Raw genomic sequence first — 20,699 nt, 5'->3', positions numbered from 1 at the left:
CGACCCCAGCAGCACTTGCTGTCACGCTGCTTTCTCGCGATACTGTGCTTTTCTAAACTAAGCTGTGGCCGGATATTATTCTCCAAGATCTTCTTATGTATTTACTTATTCACTTTAATTTAAATTCCATATAGGACTGGTTCAAATTTTTGGAGGATATGCTAAGTTTTAAGAGGGAAAACGAGTTAGAAAAAGTGTTATGAGATAAATGTAAACGATCATTTGATTTATAGACCTCCACTGCTTTCATTTAAAGGACTGAGCGTGAAAGAGCTGTTTAGACTGTACGCTGGCTTAAGTGGAAAAAGGTTATTGCTGAAATTGTATAAATCATTTCAAATATTGTTTGATTTTAGCTTTTAAGTGTCTGAATTTTTCTAAATGTTCTGAGAAAGTCTGGTTCACTTTTTACTCTCCATAAATCAGCAAGTATTTCAAAGCTTCCCTGAGACTTGAAAAAATACACACATGTGAAAAGAATGATTACGTCATCACTTAGTTAGGGACCTGAAGAGAAAGTACATTAAATAAAGCAACTAGCTGGGTGCTTGCTTTCATAATTATTAATTATATACATTACAAATCGAGATGTAAACGACACCAGGGTAAACTATTCTCCTATATGAATAACCTGGTCGGGGAGACAGTGCTGGAGCACCTGGCCGTGGGCGCACCACTCCAGGGACGCAGGTGGCCTGGCCCACGGCTGTCCTTGCGGAGCAAGGATCAGCCTCAACATCCTGACCAAACAATGCCGAACACACAGGGATGTCCATCTGCTTTAATGTATTAACTTGCTTCTGCTCTCAGCCATCCTACATGCAACCGATGAAATTATCTTTCCCGCACACCATTTGTATCATTGAAATCCCCCCTTTCAATAATCATGTATTACACTGACAAGAATAAGAACAGCAATGATACTTAACATTTGTTGTGTGTTCACTACGTGCCAGGCACTGGGCTAAGTGCTTCTGACATGCATGATGTCACTCCCTCTCCACAATAACGGCACAGGTCAGAGCTCAGTGTCACAGAGGAACATCTGAGGCCCCCGAGTGGGCACCTGAGCCTAGAGGTCCACACAAGCATCGCGCCTGCACACCCACCACGTGGGGTGGCCTCACCCTGGGGGGGCCTCTCTTGCTCATCCCCCCCACCCCCAAGAACTCCAGCCTCCCTGCCTGTGTCCACACCTCACTGCCTCACTCCTGCCTTCATACTCTGAATACACACTCTTGATCCAGGAGCAGTCTCAAACACACGTGCTGGCTCGCTTTCAAATCACAGATCCAACCAGAAATATGCCACTGAGACCGTGAACACAACCAGGACGCTCAACGCCCCTAGTATTACTTGGTGCGATTGTGAAAGTTCAAGCCCCTGGACCAGTGAAGGACACCAGGGTCACAGAAATACTGAAAAGGGGCAGCAAAACATTATTTATACATGTTGTGAGGTTTCATCTATACATGTAAATACATATTTAGAGAGAGAGAGCAGTATCTGGAAAACCTCCAAAATCCAGGGAATATGTATCAAAAACAGTAGGCATTCATTAAGAATGCCAGCCACAAAATCAACAAACTAAAGTAAATAACTTTCTATGTGCCAATGATAAACAGCTAGAGGAAGTGGGAAAGAGGGACTAACAGACCCATTCACAACAGCCAAAAAAGAAAAAAAAAAGTCATACAACAGGAATACATTTAACAAGATGTATGAGGCACTTCTAAGAAGAAGACCAGTAAATATAAAACGGTGTGACAGGAACAGGCAGATCCATAACAGAGTAAGGCATCTGTGTAAAAAAAACAAAAACAAAACAAAACCAACTGATAATCAACAAAAAACTTCACAAATGATTATCCAGCCTCGGCAGGAGCCCCGAAACGGAAGCTCAGACACAAATCTTGTATACGAAACTCAGCATCTCATAAAGGAGGCCTTTTCAAATCACTGGGGAAAGTGGGTTTTCAAAAACCAATTAGAAAAAGTAAAGCTGGTTCCGAATCTCATACCTTACACCACTAGAAGATTAAATAATCAAAGATTTAAAAGTAAACAATAAAACCACAAGAGTCTAGAAGAAAATATTGGCAAAAATTTAAATATTCTCAGGCTAGCAAGTTATTTTTAAGCGAGACAGGAAACTCAGAGAAAAGCCTGATAGATTTAACTAAAAACAACAATCACCACCATCAAGCAAACTGACAATAAAACCTTCTGAATGTTTAAAAAAAAAAAAATTACACACGAAGTTGAAAGCTGAATAACAAGATGTGGGAAATATTTACAACAAAAAAGATAAAAGGTTAACATTCCTATAAAAATCAGTAACAACATGGGAAAATGACAAAAACAGGTAGTTCACCCCCTAACTTCCATACAGATGGAAAAATGTCATAGGGGAAGATGTTGGTTTTACTGGTAATAAAAGAATTACAAGTAAAAATAAGTCACAGTATTTGTGGCCTATCATACTGTCAAGGGAACGCTATCTGGACTTTAACTTTGCACGTGTGCTGGAGATAAACTGTGCAGCAGCAATCCCACTCTGAGGAATTTACTGTAGGGACAGAGCAGTCGGGCGGGCGCACACAGGTCGCTGTGTCCACAGGGTTACCTGCTCCATCACCACCACCGCCCTGTTGGCTCAGAGGCCACATGACGCCCCCCTCCGTGGGTCCCACTTCGCGCCCTCCCCTCTCTCCCGCCCACTCTCCACTGAGCTCTCGTCGGGAGCAAAACTGCCTGTATTTGCACCTGCCCCCTTGACGGCCCCCTTCACTCTTCTGCTGCAACAGGAACCTGGCTCTCCGCGCGACCTCCGCCCCTCCTCGCGGTGCCGCCCAGCTCCCCGCTCCCGCGGCTGCGGCCACTCCTTGCCGGGGGCTCTCACTTCTGCCTCAGATTCGCTCTCGCCAAGGCTGCTCCCGTCGCAGTTCTGAGGACGCCAGTGACCGCACAGCGAGTCCTTAAACGCCCCTCCCCCGGCCTCAGAACCTGCGGCTGCCCGTCCCGTGAGGGAGCACCCCGGGTTACGTGAGTGGCCCCCGAATGCCACCGCCCGCGTCCCTGCAGGGGGGAAGCAGGCAGCTCAAGGGTGGAGGCGACGTGAGAGGGCGGCGAGGTGGCGCCGTGCGGCCTCCAGGAGCAGCCGGCGCACGAGGGGGCCGGCTGCCGGCACGGTGACTTTAGCGCATGGCTCCTTCCGGCCTCCCGACCGCCAGGACCTCCAGAACCGTGAGAGGAGAAACGCCTGTGCTGCTTTAAGCCACTAAATGGGCAGAGACTTGTGACGGCAGCGACAGGAAGCTCACGGCGCCGGGGCCTCCTGACTCCTTCCCTCCTTCCTCTCCTTGGGGGACGCCGTCCGGTTACGCCTGCGCCATCGCTGCCTCCGCGGCCCTTCCCTCACTCTAGGAGCCGCTCCCAGACGCCGCCGGGACTCGGGACCCGCTGAGCCCTCCGCCTGCGCACAGGCCGCAGCCCCGGGACTCATGTTCTCTCTGCCCGGCAAGCCCACTCCAAGGCCACCACCTCCTCCCGTGCCGCCGGACCCACGTGGCAGAACCACAGCTCTGGCCAGAGCGCGGCGCCTGAGCCCGCATGGCCGTGCCCGTGGCCCGGCGGGCCTCGCCTGCCTCCCGTGGGCCCCGGGCCCCTAACGCCGCCTCGGGAGCTAGCAGTGCCATGTCCCCACTCACTCCCTGACGCCCGCATCCTGAACCACAGCACAAAGCAGCCCGAAGGGAACGTCCACCACGGCCCCTCCCGCCCCGGCCCCTTCCCGCGTGCCCCGCACCTGACTGCGCATGCGCCAGCGAGGCTGACCCTGCGCGTCCGTGGAAGACCCACCCCCGGCCACGTCCCCGTCACTCTTGGGCAGCGTTTCTCGTCAGTCTCTGCAGATCCTTCCCCCCAGCCTCTGCGTGTCATTCCTCTCCTTAAAAACCAAAATGAAATCCAACAGAGAAACAGCCTCTCCGCCCCACGCCCCTTCCAAGCCCCATTCCTCTCCGCTCGCAGGAAACCACCAGAGCGTCCCCAAGTCCCCTCCCTCCGCCCTCTCCTGCCCCGCACTCACTGGGCCTTCACTCCCACGGCTCTACCGGGACTGTTCTCACCTGGGTCACCAAGGACCCAAGAGTACAAACCACACGACAGCCCTTGCACGAGGCTCAAACAGGCAGAGCGAGGGGTTACCTCGTGGGGAAGGTGCATCGACTGAGGGGTTCAGTGCCTTCTGAGGTCCTGGAAATGTTGGTCTCCTGACCTGGGTGGTGGTTACAAAGGTCTGTACGTATATAAAAATTCATGGAGCCGTACATCAGGATTTGTGCACTGTATGTAAGTTATGTCCAATAAAAAGGTTAAAAAAATCTTCAATAAATATTTGCTGGAAAAAAAAAATTTTTCTGGGCGTGTACCTTGCATACCGTGCGGGGCCCTGGAGAAGCGGTGAATAAATGAAAATGGGCCTTGCTCTTCGGGAATTTCACTCCCACTGGGACGACAGGAATTAGTCAAATGACATCAAGAAATGAGAACCTGGGGTGAAGGATAGGGAGGGCAGACCTGCTTTCTGTGAGACTGTGCGACAGAGGAAGGACGGGGTCTGGAGAAGCGGCCTTTCCGGGGAGGTGAGTGTGGAGAAGAGAAGGGGGTTCCGGGCAGGGGGCGCGCCGCAGCCTGAGGCCAGAGTGCAGGACCCGCAGGACGGCGGCAGGAAGGCCCACCCCCGAAGGGTTTCCAGGGCGCACTGAGAAAAGGTCTCGCTGCACAAGACAAGGGCTCCTCACTAACTGCCCCGTGTGAGGCTGGCCCACCCGGAGCAGAGGCAGATGAGACGCATCTCTGTGTCTGTGGGAGCCGGTTCCATCTTCAGGTGCGTGTGAGAGAACATGACACAGGGTGTCCCAGGGGATGGGGCCAGAGTGGGAGGGAGACCAGCTGCAAACCCTTTCACGCCGTCTGATTTTTGGTCACATGCATGCATGACTCAAACATACTTAAAATGTAAGATTAGCATCACTCAACCGGAGGCCTCTTACAGGGGGCTGGTGCTGCCCCTGGAGTCCCAAGGGCACAGGTTAAAAAAAGACACCAGGACAAGCCCTCTGGGCCCCGAGCTCCCTGCATCCTGCCCACGCTCAGCATGGACAAGAACGTGACTCACTCAGACGATCACTAGGGCGGAAGCTTCTGGAAATGTAAACAGCATCAAATCTAAAAGACACACGTGTATTATTTAAAACGCAAAGTCTACCTGGTAAAGAACAAATGAATATCCTGGATTTTTAGATTTCATTTTATCTAGCCTATGTGAATTCTATGTGAATTTGCAGGCAAAAAAAAAAAAAAAAAGCATAGCACACTATTCATGAAAACCAAGATGAAAATGAAAGTCGGTGACTTGGCTCAAAGGACTACATTATAAAAACAACTGGGTAGTCACATAACTTCCTCATGTTTTCAATCAGTGAAATCTAGAGTTGCAGCTGTCCCACAAACTGAAACCATATAAATTTTTAGAAAGTGAGTCAATTGTGAGATTAAAGTTTCAATTTATAACACTTCTGTGTTTTAGTTACAAAGTCATAAATAAATCTAGCATGACAGAGAAGGTAAATATTTTCTCAGTTGTTTATGCAGCCGAAGAGGAAAGGAATTTAACATGCAATTAACCACTTAGGTTTTTCTAGATATATGCCATATGGTCTTTGTATTTAAGATAGAGAAAAAAATAAATATTGTTTTGTTTAATCTAACATTTGCTTAGCAACGTCAGATACTCCAAACTGTGCCACCTGGGCATGCCTTTACCTCCCAGGAGACTTTTTTCATTTGTACAAGAGCCAGGGCATAAGAATAGGAGGAAATGTAACTTCTTCCCCAGGGGGAAAAAGAGCTAAATAGGAGAAATGAGAATTTCTACCAAATAATTTAAGTTGAATTCTCTGGAGAGAAAATGATGAAATTTTAAACCACCTTGGGGTCTAGTTCTACTGTTTAATAGACAGTTGTTTTTCTTTTTTTTTTTTAACACATTGAAAAAAAGAGACCTTTATGCCATTCTTTGAACCAACATCTGAGCAAGTGTGAGGTAAGAATAGCCAAAGGTCAAAAAAAAAAAAAAAAGAATAGCCAAAGGTCAAAAGCAGACCTTGGATTTCTATATAAAGGCTCCCACGTGATCAAAGCTTTCTCTCACCAGGCTTTCTTTAAAAATAACTAATAAGAAAACATCTGATTGCCATTTTAATCTAGATAGTAGAAATCATTTACTAGATAACTATTTCCTTATCTTAGTGTTTTATCAGTTAATCTAAAATTAGAGCTTTTAAAATAAACTCATTAATGCTTGCCACCACATAAAGTCAATAAGCTGATACAATTTTATTATGAACTGAACTTGTGACATCTCCTATGAAAAGCTTTGAAATATACATTCAAGATGAAAGCTATAAAACTGTAATTCTTCATGTGCTTGAATGCACACACGTCGGGTATCTGCATGGATCTCTATACACACTCACATATATGTTTTGAAGAAAGAAGTTCTTCAGTGAGCAGGAGAGAAAATAACCTCCAGCGGTAGCACACCCCAACTGTGGGGAGCAATGATGTCCTCTCGTGGCGAGTGTTTTTGTTACCTTTCTTCTTTTTGAGACTCTTGAAAAACCAACCAAAGGGAAACACCACAAGGCAAGCACACACAGCCAGGCTGCCCCCAGCCTCTCCCACTCCCTCCCCTCTGCGGGCTCAGCCCTCCAGGTTCAGGGGGCGGCGCGTGAATGAACACTGACCTGGGTGAGCACCCTGGACAAACAACCGGGTCACCCCTGACGGCACTCCAACTCCCAACTGGTCAACTAGTGGCCACTGTCCTTTGCACATATAATCATGACAGCGGCAAGCAACACCAGCTTAAGAATCTGCTCGAAAACTTGAGCAGTTTCAAGACGGGAAGCCCTCAGATCACATGTGAGTTGTCTGATGAAAGTTTATCTATCAGTCTGTTCTTTGGGAACTCACAACACACATCCACGATAAATGTCCTACAACTGATGGTCCAAGCTACGTAGCACAATGTAACCCTAAATTAATAGAAAAGGGCACAGCGTTGTACTGTAGTAGTGGTAGAAACAGAAAATACGTTTAAAATTACAGTTTTTGCTGGTATTTGAGGAAAATCTATTTCAGTCAGAAGATCTTCCCCACCGACACCGGCTGACCCGGGTGTGCCGCCTCTTGCAGGTCCCCCCGCTCGGGGGCGCTGCCCCCCTCCACAGCGCACAACATCCCCTCTGTAGGCGAACGCCGCCCGAATCTACACGGCTCCCGCCAGGATCTGCTTCCTGGCCTTCAGACCATGGATCCAACAGCATCCTCACCTCAGACTAAACCTGTCACCTCTGCGCCCCTCCTGTCTTCCTGTTTCACTGAAGCCACCCCTTCCCACCGCGGGGGCCGCCCCCCGCCCCCCGGCTGAGGGAGCACCAGCTCCAGGTGGGTCTGTGGGCTCCTGAGCGGCTGACGCTCCTCTGCCCACCCAGCCGCCTCTTCCTCCTGGTACCTAACCTCACAGTGTCACCGAGCTGCGCCTGAGGGGTGCTCAGCCCCCAGGGATGCTGGCCCAGGTGAGGGCACGGCCCAGCAAGGGGGCCTGATGAAAACGAAGGCGCCTCTTCTCACCCATCCTTCGGGGGAGAAGCCTGCCTCTGGAAATGAAAACTAATACCCCAGCGTACCCTTTGTACCAGCTGTACAACGCATTGGAAAGCCTCAATGTGCTGTAGGTTGTCGTATAAGTTATATTCTCCTTTTCTCATTGTGTAATTTGAGGAAATAAAATGATTCATTGGAGAAAAACAATCTCTGGAGATGAGTAGAGGGGAAAACTGCCCCTCCTCTGGTCTCGGGGGACTCGAGAAGTCTCCTGCCCATCTCACGTTAGAACCTGGCAGTCGCCCTGAACCCAACTTCCCGCCCCGGCCCCGCCAGGCTGCCCACCTTCCACACTGTCCCCGAACCCGCCCGACGCCCACCCCCCACGCCCCGGGCAGGGCTGCCAGCAGCGCTGTCCCAACGCGGGAAAAACTTTCCAGCTGGTCCCCCAACCCCTCTCTACCCCATACACGGCAGCCAAAACAGCCTCTTAACATGTAAGGTACGTTCTACATACCAAGCATATATTCCTATATTCTATAGAATGACCAATTTATCAACCACAAGCCTATTAATCAGTTTAAGAAATAAAATATTTCTAAGACTTCTGTGCTCCCCCCCTTCCTTGCTCCAGCGATTAGCACTGCCTCAATTCTGGGCTTACTATTCCTTCGTTTTCTTTATAGTTTTACTACGTATGTAGAGATCTATGATAATGCACTGCTTAGTTCTGCATGATTTTGAACTTTATATAAATGTACAAAATCTATTTCTTCTGAAGCTCATTTTTTTTTTACTTTACATTTTGCTTCTCAAGCTCATCTTCGCGATTTCCCTGCTGCACAGTATCCCAGCCAATGAATATGCCCGAAATCAGTCATCTATTTTCTTGTTCACAATCGCGTGGGTTCTTCCCAGAAGCCCTGTCCTTTTCCCCCCATTTACAAACAGTGCTGTTGTACATATTCCTATCCTCAACGCTTAGGACCTAAGACAACACTTTCTCTGGGTTCCATGTAGGAGGTGAACTGCTGGGTCACAGGGTCCATCCTCAACTTTAAGAGGTGACACCCGGCTGATTTCCAAGTGGTCACGGCAAACGCAACTCCGCCCGCGTGTGACTGTCACTCCACAGCCTGGGCAGCACTGGTCACTGTCCGGGGTTTTCTCTGTTGCCTGACGGGTGAGTGAGATGGCATCCTGACGCGGCTTCACCGCATGCACCAAGGAACGCCAAGGTCATCTTACGCAGTGCATTCAAGGCACCATCTTTTCCAAGATGGTACTTTTTTTTTTGGCTAAATGTCTAAAATTGTACCTACTTTTTTTTTTTTTTATAACATCTTTATTGGAGTATAATTACTTTACAATGGTGTGTTAGTTTCTGCTTTATAACAAAGTGAATCAGCTATACATATACATAGGTCCCCATATCTCTTCCCTCTTGCATCTCTCTCCCTATCCCACCCCTCTAGGTGGTCACAAAGCACCGAGCTGATCTCCCTGTGCTATGCGGCTGCTTCCCACTAGCTATCTATTTTACGTTTGGTAGTGTATATATGTCCATGCCACTCTCTCACTTTGTCACAGCTTACCCTTCCCCCTCCCCATAACCTCAAGTCCATTCTCTAGTAGGTCTGTGTCTTTATTCCCGTCTTGCCCCTAGGTTCTTCATGACCTTTTTTTTTTTTTTTTTTTAAGATTCCATATATATGTGTTAGCATACGGTATTTGTTTTTCTCTTTCTGACTTACTTCACTCTGTATGACAGACTCTGGGTCCATCCACCTCACTACAAATAACTGAATTTCGTTTCTTTTTATGGCTGAGTAATATTCCATTGTATATATGTGCCACATCTTCTTTATCCATTCATCTGTTGATGGACACTTAGGTTGTTTCCATGTCCTGGCTATTGTAAATAGAGCTGCAATGAACATTGTGGTACATGACTCTTTTTGAATTATGGTTTTCTCAGGGTATATGCCCAGTAGTGGAATTGCTGGGTCGTATGGTAGTTCTATTTTTAGTTTTTTAAGGAACCTCCATACTGTTCTCCATAGTGGCTGTATCAATTTACATTCCCACCAACAGTGCAAGAGGGTTCCCTTTTCTCCACACCCTCTCCAGCATTTATTGTTTGTAGATTTTTTTGATGATGGCCATTCTGACTGGTGTGAGGTGATATCTCATTGTAGCTTTGATTTGCATTTCTCTAATGATTAATGATGTTGAGCATCCTTTCATGTGTTTGTTGGCAATCTGTATATCTTCTTTGGAGAAATGTCTTATTTAGGTCTTCTGCCCATTTTTGGATTGGGTTGTTTGTTTTTTTCATATTGAGCTGAATGAGTTGCTTGTATGTTTTGGAGATTAATCCTTTGTCAGTTGCTTCATTTGCAAATATTTTCTCCCATTCTGAGGGTTGTCTTTTTGTCTTGTTTATGGTTCAAGATGGTACCTTTTATGTCCTGTGTTTTTTGTACCACAATCAAAATTAATTTAAAAAGGAAGAAAATCCTTTTCCAGTTACATGTGTTGAAAACCTCTACTTCCAGTCTGTAGCTTTTCACTGTTTTTCACCTGGTTTTTGGATGAACAGAAGACTCAGATTTTAATACAGTGGAATGTATCAGTCTTCTGTTTTACAATTAATGTCTTTTGTGTTGTCTGTATGACATGAGAGTCTGAGCAGGAACAGAAAGGAGCTATCAGAAAGACACTCCCATCATCTCTACAAATTTAAACCTTTACTTCTCACAGAATGAGACAGATCCAAGTTTCATCTTTTCCATATGGATGATGGATAGCGACAGCACCATTTAAAATAAACCAATCTGTTCTCGGCCCACAGACCTGCAGTGTTATTCAGCTTATGGTCAAGAGGCCGTAGATGTGCTGAGCCAGCTTTCAGGTTCTGGGCTCTGCTCCACCATCTGTCCCTGCAGCCCTTGCAGCATCGTTACACTGTCCTAATTCCCACAGCCTCCTCTGAGTACTAATCCCGACGGGGCAAGCCCACCCACCTGCCACTGTTCTTCAAAGCTGCTCCTTGGCCATCACGCTTCCACATAAAATCATACACTCAGCTCATTAGCTTCAAGCCAACAAACGAGGAGAATCACATTACATTAAGTGTATAGATTAACTGGAGAAAAAGTGATATTGTTTTTATATCAAATCTTCCTATCTATAAATATGATTCAGTTCATTTATTTAGGATCTGGAAATTAAACATAATATGCTTTTTTAAAAAGATGTTTGGGGAGGCACCACCTTATATTTTTTTCTTGCCTTAATGGTATCTTTACACTTTTTTTCTTTGTTGCTGGTAAACAGAGATGGATTAAATTTTTATATATTGTTTATCCAGAAAAGTTGCTAACTTCTCATTCATTTTAATAATTTACCTGTACACACCCTGGATTTTCTCAGCAATCAATCATCTGCAAATACTGACAGTTTTGTATCTTCCTTTCCAGTGCTTCTATCTTTTCTTCTCCTTGTCTTACTATCCTGATGGATACTACACTGAAGAATTCCAGTGAGTACCCTGGTCTTATTCTCTATGTTTACGGGAAGGTTTGTTATGAGTCTCATGATGAGCTGACAAATGGATGAGAGGCAGAAGTTGCTACGCAGGAAGAACAGAACACTTGTGCAAATCTAAACCAACTCTCAGACATTAAAAAAAAAAAAAAAAAAAAAAGACAAGCCTTTAAAGAATGCCTTTTTTCTCTAAATGTAGCTATGCTTCTTCTAAAGACCTCCAAAAACAATTGACACAAAGAGCTACAGCTACTGATCATGAATGGGGGAGGTAATCCCAGTGAAGAGATAAAACTTTATATTTTCTCAAAGGAGTTAGAATAAGGAGAGTGGACTTAATAACAACATCCTTCCTCAGAATAAGAATAGTGGACTTAATAACGACATCTTTCCTTTTAAATTAAAAATAATTTACTGATATTTGATGCAGAATTGGGTACCAATGTCACCTCATCTTTGTATATTTAATTACTACACAAAAGAAACCTGCATGGTGAGGAAAACTGAGTTCTCTTCTTTTTTATTTTTCTAACATTGTTTTTATTTTTATTTTGGCCATGCCACACAGCTTAGAGGATCTCAGTTCCCCGACCAGGGGCTGAACCCAGGCCACGGCAGTGAAAGCACCAAATCCTAACCACTGGACCACCAGGGAATTTCCTGGGTTTTCTTCTAAAAAGAGACACAGCTCAATTGTTATAAGACTTAAGATAAAGAAAGCTGGGGGCGAGCAACTCAGCCAAGCTGAAGTGGCTTCAGAAAGCATCCCAGTTCCTCCTAATTTTGGTGTTCCCAAGACTTTACTACCCACCGGTGATATAACCACGTGGAGTTCAAGTCACACTGATTTTAAAGCTAAGCAAAGAAGAATATAAAATGAGCACAAAACCACACAGGCACAAAAGCACGTGGATCAGGCAGTGCTCCGTAAACTGGGAAACACCCTTAAACAATGTCTTTTTTCTCTAAATGTAGGCAGTTGTTATTATGATTCCACTGATGAAGACTGAGATTATTCTTATTATTACAGATTTTCACTAATATAGATAATTCAAGTACACAATAGTACACAGCACTGGAACAGTAGATTTTTTATACATATGGTCAAAAATAGGTAGGTAATGTGACTAGCATTATGTATCACAAATAGATGATGCAACTTCTATGACAATCAAACCCTGCTGATAAGGAGTCTTATGAAGATGAAATTTCCTGTGACTTTATTTGTCTGGTAAAGATGAACAGTCCCACATGTTTGAGTATTAGGGCCTGAAGATCTAGTGGACAGTTACAGTTTACTGATTAACTTAAACTCAGCACAACACATGCTGGTATCCAACACTGTAACAAATGAAACCACATTTATTTGGCATTTTACAGCTTACAGAGCGTTTTCAAATGAGCTTTCTTTCTATGAGATGGGCTAAGCTGGACCTTTTGGTGGCCACCATGCCACCAAGTCAGGGCCATCTCCCTGAGAACAAGACAAATCCAGAGAAAGACAGAGCTGAAAGACGAAAGAAGGAGAAACATTTCTAACAATACTGTGTAAGAACTAACTCAACCCAGCTAACCGGCAACCAAACAGACCGACCCCTTCACCTTCCAGCCACGGGGCTCAATAAACACCCTTTCTGCTTAAGCCACTAGGAGTCGGGTTCCCATCGCTTGGACCTGAGGTCCCGAGTGATAGGAAAGCGCCAGTCTCATGCCCGGACCCAGGGGCACTCTTCCCCACCACGCAGCTTCCTCACGGAACCCGGGCTGATGAGGACACACGGCTTCAGGGTTGGGTGGGAATCCCAACACCACCACTCACTACCCACGTGACCCTAGACGAGACACGTAACTGGCACAAGCCCCCCATGCACCCCGATGACGGGTAAGCATCGAATTCATAGGGTCCTTCTGAGTCAGGGTTTTTGCCAAGCAATCGGACGGAGTCTGGCACCCAGTCCTCAGCGAATGGTAGCAATGTGCTGCTCTCCATCCCGACAGGGCACCGAATGACGCCCGTCACGGCACCGAATGACGCCCGTCACGGTCCCGACACAGCGGGTCCTCAATCAGTGTGGATTCTCTTTGCAGTGAGAGCGGCTGGGGACCGATCATCACGTTCATCTTACATCGCTGTTTTTCTCATCACAGATAAATAATGAAAAAGAACACAAGACTAACTCCAAGGGCCTTTCCCTAGGAATCTAGAAAAACCCTGCTGGCAGGAGGAAAATAAGTACATGTAAATGGACGGCTGGGGGCAGTAAGTGAGTCGGGCGTTTCTAGCACTTGCCCCGCAGGAAACCTCAACGTCCAGGAGAGGATTTCACACCCCGCCCACTTGACACGTACACCCATTCAGTGGCACACAACAGGGTCGCAACGCCAGACTCACGGTGTTTGGGACGTACGGTAAGCCATAGAACTTCTCCTGGGTGTCCCTGAGGATGTCTGTGGTCGAGCTCCTCAGGGGATGCTTCCCGTGGTAGATCTGATCCAGAGCAGCATAAAAGACCTGGACGGAAGAACGCACCTATTTAGTTTGGGTACCATGCGTACATCTACGATGCAGGTGACCAAAGATGTTACGAGTCGACCAGAATAATAACTGCAAGTCGTGGCTGGGCAGTCACAAGCATAAGTGTATGTGGCTTGAGATGTATTTTGTACTTCATACCACATTTAAGACCATGTTAATGACGAAAAGGAAAGCTCTCAACCTCTTCATGATTAAGGATATTAAAGAATTTTGAACCCTATCTATAAGGTACTCTTTCTGTACAGTGTAGTAAATTAAATTTGTGACCACAAAACTATATATACACACACACACACATATATGGAAATATATATATATAGCTGGAAATATGAAAAAATTAAGTTATAACCTGTGACCCGCTGGAGCTAATAAATACTGTTTGGCTTCTTCCTAGAATCCTGATATAATTAAATGAGAGAAATGACAGGGTGAGAATCCTAGTTTGTTGATGAGAGGTGAAAGGCGGGGTGAGGTGAGGTGAGGAAGCAGGAGTGTCACAAAGGATTCAGGAGCAGCTGTCAGAGAGTCTGAGGCCAGGACCAAGGCAGCCCCCAGCCCTGCTGTCAGGGCACAGAGGAAGCAGCTGCTGGGCGGGGCGACCCTGGCTTAAGGAGGTGACTGGTAGGGAAGGCTCACTCCCCTCCAAGGAGAGGACAGAGGCCACTGAAACATGACAGGAGAGTAAAGCATTAGAAGGAGTTTAAACATGAACCCTGCTGCGTATTTACCAAGCTCTGAAAGCTAAAATTTGCACAGAAAACCTAAAGTAAAGTGCTTTTTCACTGCAACATTTTACTTATTAACATTGTTTGAATTTTACCTGAAGCAAGTAGAAAATGTTTTATTTTAAAGGAAAAAATTCTGTCATGTGATTATGTTTCCGATACATATCTTTCTGATTCAAAATGGGAATTTGTAGAGAATGTGCAGCTGTTGACTTGAAAGAAGTGAGATTAGTTTGTATAAAAGAAAAAATTTAAATGACCTCTAACTTCTGGCTTCATCTAGATACAGAATTATGGTTCTAAATTATAAAGTCAAGTTTAAACCTTCACTGGAAAAATATAGACATTTCCTAAATATTGCTTTGCTCTAACTGGCAACCTAAACATATACTAAATACAGCTCTTTCCATTCTATGTTCTGTAATGAGTAACAATGCACAGAGAGAATCAGAGGGGCCCACATTACTCATCCATGTCCATTTTCTAACAGAATAAATCATTAGAAATTGAAATTCTAAAACTCTAACCTCAACTGAGATGGGTTTTTTTTGCCCCAATCTATAAACAAATCAGAATTTAAGAGTTTTGTTCCTTCAGTTATGCCTTTCACAAACGAAAGATATAAGCATGGAATGCCTTTTTAAAAAAAATGATAAAAACAGCAAAATAAATGTGTATTGGGTTGGCCAAAAAGTTCGTTCGGGTTTTTCTGTAAGCTGTAGCATCTTGCAGAAAAACCTGAACGAACTTTCTGGCCACCCCAATATTTCATGCTCATTTGCTGATGAACCAAACAATTCTAAGTGACAAGCCCACCCAGGGGGTCCTGTGTGCTTGGGACCAAGAACCTTAGAGCTGCAGAAAAACAGGAGCTATTTTTAAAATAATGCACAGCAAAAAATAAATAAATAAGAATAATTTTAAAAGGCACAATTTAAAAACCACTATTGATACCTGCTTAGAAATCTGCAGCAACTCCCTTCCGCCCTGGGGTGTCCCCAAGGCTCGGGGGACGGCTGTGTGACAGGAAAGCAGCAGGAGCGGCCCTTCGGGCGGGAACTTCCTTCCCTCCCTCCTCCTCCAGCTTTTCAACACCCCTCTCCCTTTCTCTCCCTCTCTCTCCTTATTCTTTTTGGAGCGCAGAAGTACAGAAAGGTTGGTTTTCCTTTTTAGAAGAAAATCACTACAACAAGTGTTGCCAAGGATGCCAGGACACGGGCTTTTAAAAGGTAGGACTCCCACGACAGGTACCAGTAAATCAGAAGACTACTGCCAAGTAATGTTAACCTTTCAAATAATCCAGAAATCTTTTTTGCAATTGTGTGATACAAATAGACACTAAATAATGTCAATCCATGGTTTCGTCTATAGCAGGCATCTTCTTCACTGAAACGTGTATTTTAAGGTCCAAAAAAACAGAGCACATTCATTACTTTCTAGGGACTGAACTTTATACACCTATAAAGCAATTCAATAGTGACTATACTTCTAAACAGGTGACTGGATCATTAGACAGTGAATACTGCCTGAGATGAAAGATGGGTGTTTAGGCTGTGTTTACATAACACTCAAGATCTGATGAAGAGGAAGAATTCCATAAACAATCTCAGAAATTACAAATAACCTAAACATCTGGTATCACACAGACCTGACATCCAGATGGTTTATAAAATGTTTCTCGTCTTTATCTGGAAACCTGGAACACTGGCTTTGAGTTTTACTAAAAACTAAGTCCTTACTGTTTAAACTTCACATCTAAAAACACAAATTTAAAAAAAGATACAAAGTGAACAAAAAGATATAACTTGGTTGCTGAAATGCACCATTTAGAAGAAGTCAGGTAAAACTTTTCCACGCTTTTATTTTCCACTGAAATTGGGAAATAACCTTATTTGACACCTACTTCCTTAGGACAGTTGGAAGACCAAATGATTAGTCAAGGTCAAGTTCTCTGAACTCAGACGAAAGATGTTTTGGAAGCATAATTATTATAATAAATGGGTAGCACTGGCAAGAATTTAAAGTTATACATTTATTTTGAATAATATCTGTGGACAACTTCAGAACAAAGGCACACACCCACCTGAAGTTGCATGTCCGCTGCTGCACAAACCTTTTTAGATTCGCAAAGACGAGACACCATATTTCTGGGCAGTGACTTGAAAAACAAAACAGTATGTATGTGAGTAAACCGCACTGTGTACTTTTGAGGCAGGAAGGTTAAAAATAACATCAAATGATACAATTTCATTTTGGTTTAATAATAACTTTGAAATATTTTCGAGGACAAGATAAAGGATGAATACATTCCACTGAATTTCAGAAAGTGGTAATTATCAAATAGGGGTTCGTACGTGAAAATACAGGATTGTAGGGAAGTCAGACATTGGCACTGTTCTTTAAAACTCTAGTTAAAACGTTAGGAAAAGTTAGTGCTTTTTCTCTTCGTTTGTTAGCAATGAAAGTCCGTTCAAGTGCTCTGTTGACCTTTACGAGCACGTAATGACTGATGACAGGAATCAAAGGTCACAAAGTCAAGAAATAAACTCTAGTCCATGGTGCCAGTCAGTACTGGAGCCGAACTCATATCCCGACAAATAACCGTGATAATGAACCGTGCCGCCTTTTATTTTCCAACCTGAAAGAATTGCAGCGCTTGGAAACTCAGTCTGATTAATGTCCCTATACAATTTAGGGCTTCCTCTCCGAGACTAATTAGGCGTAATCATATAACATCATGTATTCTCTTACAACTAAACTAATAATGTAGCTGAAGAAGTGCTGTAGCCAATCTTACTCTACTTTAAAATCATTAATATTGGTGTTTACTGAAGACAGCTGCCATTTTATACAATTCTATTTACAATCTAAATCAAGTTAAAAGCCCTTCTAAAGAGAAACAAATTATGTAAGAGACTTATGGCAGGTTACTCGGCACTACAGCTGTATAGACTAACCGTTGGTGAGTGGTAATGTGAGCTGTGAGCCGGAAGGGGAAGCAGGCACTGCCGCGTGTGTGTGCACGTGTGTGCATATCTGTGTCTATATACCTATACAGATATCTCCCCAGGGCCTAGAACAGTGCCTGGCACACAGCAGACACTCAGTACATATCTGCAGGAGGAGTGAACTAACACAAGAATGATCCTGACTTCTGTAGTACAGGATGAAGGCTCAGACAACAAGGCCTTTTCTCTTCTCTTTCCGTTTGGCTGTAAGAAAAGCAAACCAGCCAAAAAAGGCAATTTTTCAAGAGTTAAGACACAGACTGAAGGAAGCTGCACAGTGTAACTTCTGGTGCAGGGAAAAGGCCTAGGTCTTCCCGACATAAAACGAAAATTTCCTGCAACAGCATTTTAAAAAGTCAAGGTTCAGTGAAGTCATACATGCCAGCAGCTTGTATCAAGATGTTCAGGTTTCTTTAAACCTTACTTTATATTATACCTTCTGTTGACACGACTGCTGCTGCACTTGGGTTTTTCATGCTTCACAAAGCTTTAATGGTTTTATTTTCATGTAAAAAAATCGTACGTGTGGAAGGATTATCAACAAACAATGGGAACTCCAGTGGGCAAGCACTTTATTAGACCTGAGGGACAGAAAGAGGTGGAGATGGGGTCCCAGCAGCACTGCCCATGTGCGCAGAACCATAAACAGAGCTACAATGAGCAAGAGGAAGGAAAACCCTGCACATGAGTGTGAAACTATAAGCTAGAAGGGCTTGACTGAGGGAACAAGGTAGAAGTGGGACCTACAAAGTGAAGAGGCATGAAGCGGGGATGGGGGGCTGCAGGGAGAAGGGCCCTGAGCAGAGGCACGGAAGAGGGGGCCCGGGGGCTCAGCCAAGCAAGGACAGGGTGCCCACCCTCAGATCCTGCAGGAGGCCACTGGTGAGTTTTGACCAAGGAAGTCACCTGGTCCAAGTTGTGTTCTGAAAAGATTCCTTTGGCTGCAGCGTAGACACGCCGTAGGAGGGGCCAGGAGTGGGGACCAGTGACACACACACACCACCAGTGACCTCAGCCACAGCGGAGTGAGCAGCCGGGGCATGACTGGGGCTGGACTGAGGGGGAAGAGAGGCAGGGCCGGTCAGGGGGTCGAGGTGGATGGGGAGGAAGGCCAGGAGGGAAGCCCCAGGCACTGAGCGGGGAGCGGAGAGGCGTCCATGGCCGTGGTCCCGGCTCTCTGTAAGGTTTACAAGTCCTGCCTGGAGACAGTGAGGAGGAAATGCCAATACTGGATCTAAGAACCAAACCCAACAGACCCCTTTCATTTGTAAGTACTTTACTTTGAGGCCAGTGCCTCCCAAGATTCAAACCCATCTAGCAAGGGCAAACAAAGGGACAAATTTAAGGAGGCTTAATTCTTTCCTGGTCAGGTTTACAATAAAACAAAAGACGCAAAGAAAAAGAGCACAAAAAGACAACTGAAAACAGTTTATCAAAAATTACATATTCAGGACTTCCCTGGTGGCACAGTGGTTAAGAATCCGCCTGCCAATGCAGGGGACACGGGTTCGAGCCCTGGTCCGGGAAGATCCCACATGCCGTGGAGCAACTAAGCCCGTGCGCCACAACTACTGAGCCTGCGTTCTAGAGCCCGTGAGCCACAACTACTGAAGTCCGTGTGCCACAACTACTGAAGCCCACGCGCCTAGAGCCCGTGCTCCGCAACAAGAGAAGCCACTGCAGTGAGAAGCCCGCACACAGCAACGAAGACCCAACGCAGCCAAAAATAAATTAAAAAAAAAAAAAAAAAAAAAAGACAAAAAAAAATTACATATTCAAGGGAATTCCCTGATGGTCCAGTGATTAGGACTCCACACTCTCACTGCCTGGGGCCTGGGTTTGATCCCTGGTCAGGGAATTAAGATCCCACAAAGCCAAGTGGCACGGCCAAAAAGGAAAAAAACAATTACGTATTCAGAAAACCCACATGTGCTACATAGTTCTATAAAATGTTGGGGGAAATGAAGGTTACATGGGACTCCTGGATTACTTTTTGCAACTTCCTATGAGTCTACAATTATTTCAAAATAAAAAGTACAAAAAAAATCCCCAAACTATGTATTCAAGGCCCACTGTACATATAGTAGTGAATACAAAGAATGTTTACCAAAAATGTAAGAAAACATTTAAGTAGAAGTTAAATACTGTCCTAGTAGAACAGTTCAGAGGAAAGAATTATTAACCCATCAAATCACAAATTAAATAATACATTTATATTATATGTGGTGTAAACAGGAAGATAGATGTTCTTTTTTTTTTAATCTAGTTGGGTTGTTAATCAATTGGAATTAATAAATGTACTTCAGCTCACGGAAGGGAGTTATATATTTACTATATATACTTTTGAAAAAGTACTGCCTTTTTCAAAATTGAAAAACAATAACAATGATAAAGTAGAACAAAATTTAAATAACATCCAAACTGATCTTAAGTTCTATACAATTTTTTTTTGGCTGCACCACACGGCTGTGGGATCCTAGTTCCCTGACCAGGGACTGAACCCGAGTCCATGGCAGTGAAAGCGCCAAATCCTAACCAATGGATCGCCAGGGAATCCCCTATATACAATTTTTTTTTAATATACAATATTTAGAAGTTAAATCTTAAACTTCAAATTAGAAACAATGTTTCCTGGTCAAGATTTTCTTCTGTAAATATCACTTTACCAACCAGAGTCATGGCAACCAATACTGACACCAATAATTCATCCAAAGGTGGATGTGTCCACAGAGTAGCACAGATGTTTCACAGTATTGGCTCCTGAAGTCAAAGTACAGGCTCACTTCTAGTATCAATATATTGAAGAAAGACAGAATGAATACATCCAAGCCAGCAGGCAATGAGCAACCACATAGAAAAGAAAACGCTTTAAAACACCTGAACCTCAAACAGTATTTTTTCATTATGTTAAAATGAAAATTCAACGAAGTCCAAGGCAGTAGAAATAATAATGACTCTTTCACCATATAATCAGCTGGGTGTTTTACCAGCTTCTACTACGATCTTCATAATTTCCAAAGTAGGAAAGATCCCTTCTATTGATCACTAAGTCTCCTATCCCAACCATGATGTGAAGTTGTCTGCGCCCCTTCAGAGCTGGATGCTGCCGTGTTCATCAAAGAGTGAAAAGCATACAGAGGGTGCTGCAGATGAAGAATAACCTTCAGATTAACCAGTCACAGCGAAGAGCCAATCACTGGATTCTCT

General features: G+C 44.5%; 1 protein-coding gene across 1 annotated transcript in view; it reads right to left on the bottom strand.

Moving 5' to 3' along the window:
* Positions 1–20,699, bottom strand: part of MIPEP (mitochondrial intermediate peptidase) — a 155,024-nt gene that overhangs the window by 45,909 nt on the left and 88,416 nt on the right. The window contains exons 15-16 of the mRNA XM_057532957.1: positions 16,568–16,642; positions 13,616–13,735 (exon numbers count right to left, since the gene is read on the bottom strand). Coding sequence (XP_057388940.1) covers positions 13,616–13,735; positions 16,568–16,642 — 195 coding nt within the window. The remainder of the gene's footprint in view (positions 1–13,615; positions 13,736–16,567; positions 16,643–20,699) is intronic.

The sequence above is a fragment of the Balaenoptera acutorostrata genome, chromosome 18 (assembly GCF_949987535.1).
Source record: "Balaenoptera acutorostrata chromosome 18, mBalAcu1.1, whole genome shotgun sequence".
Lineage (NCBI taxonomy): Eukaryota > Metazoa > Chordata > Mammalia > Artiodactyla > Balaenopteridae > Balaenoptera > Balaenoptera acutorostrata.
The sequence above is the reverse complement of the archived record's forward strand: the minus strand, read 5'-3'. Positions and strand labels throughout refer to the sequence as shown.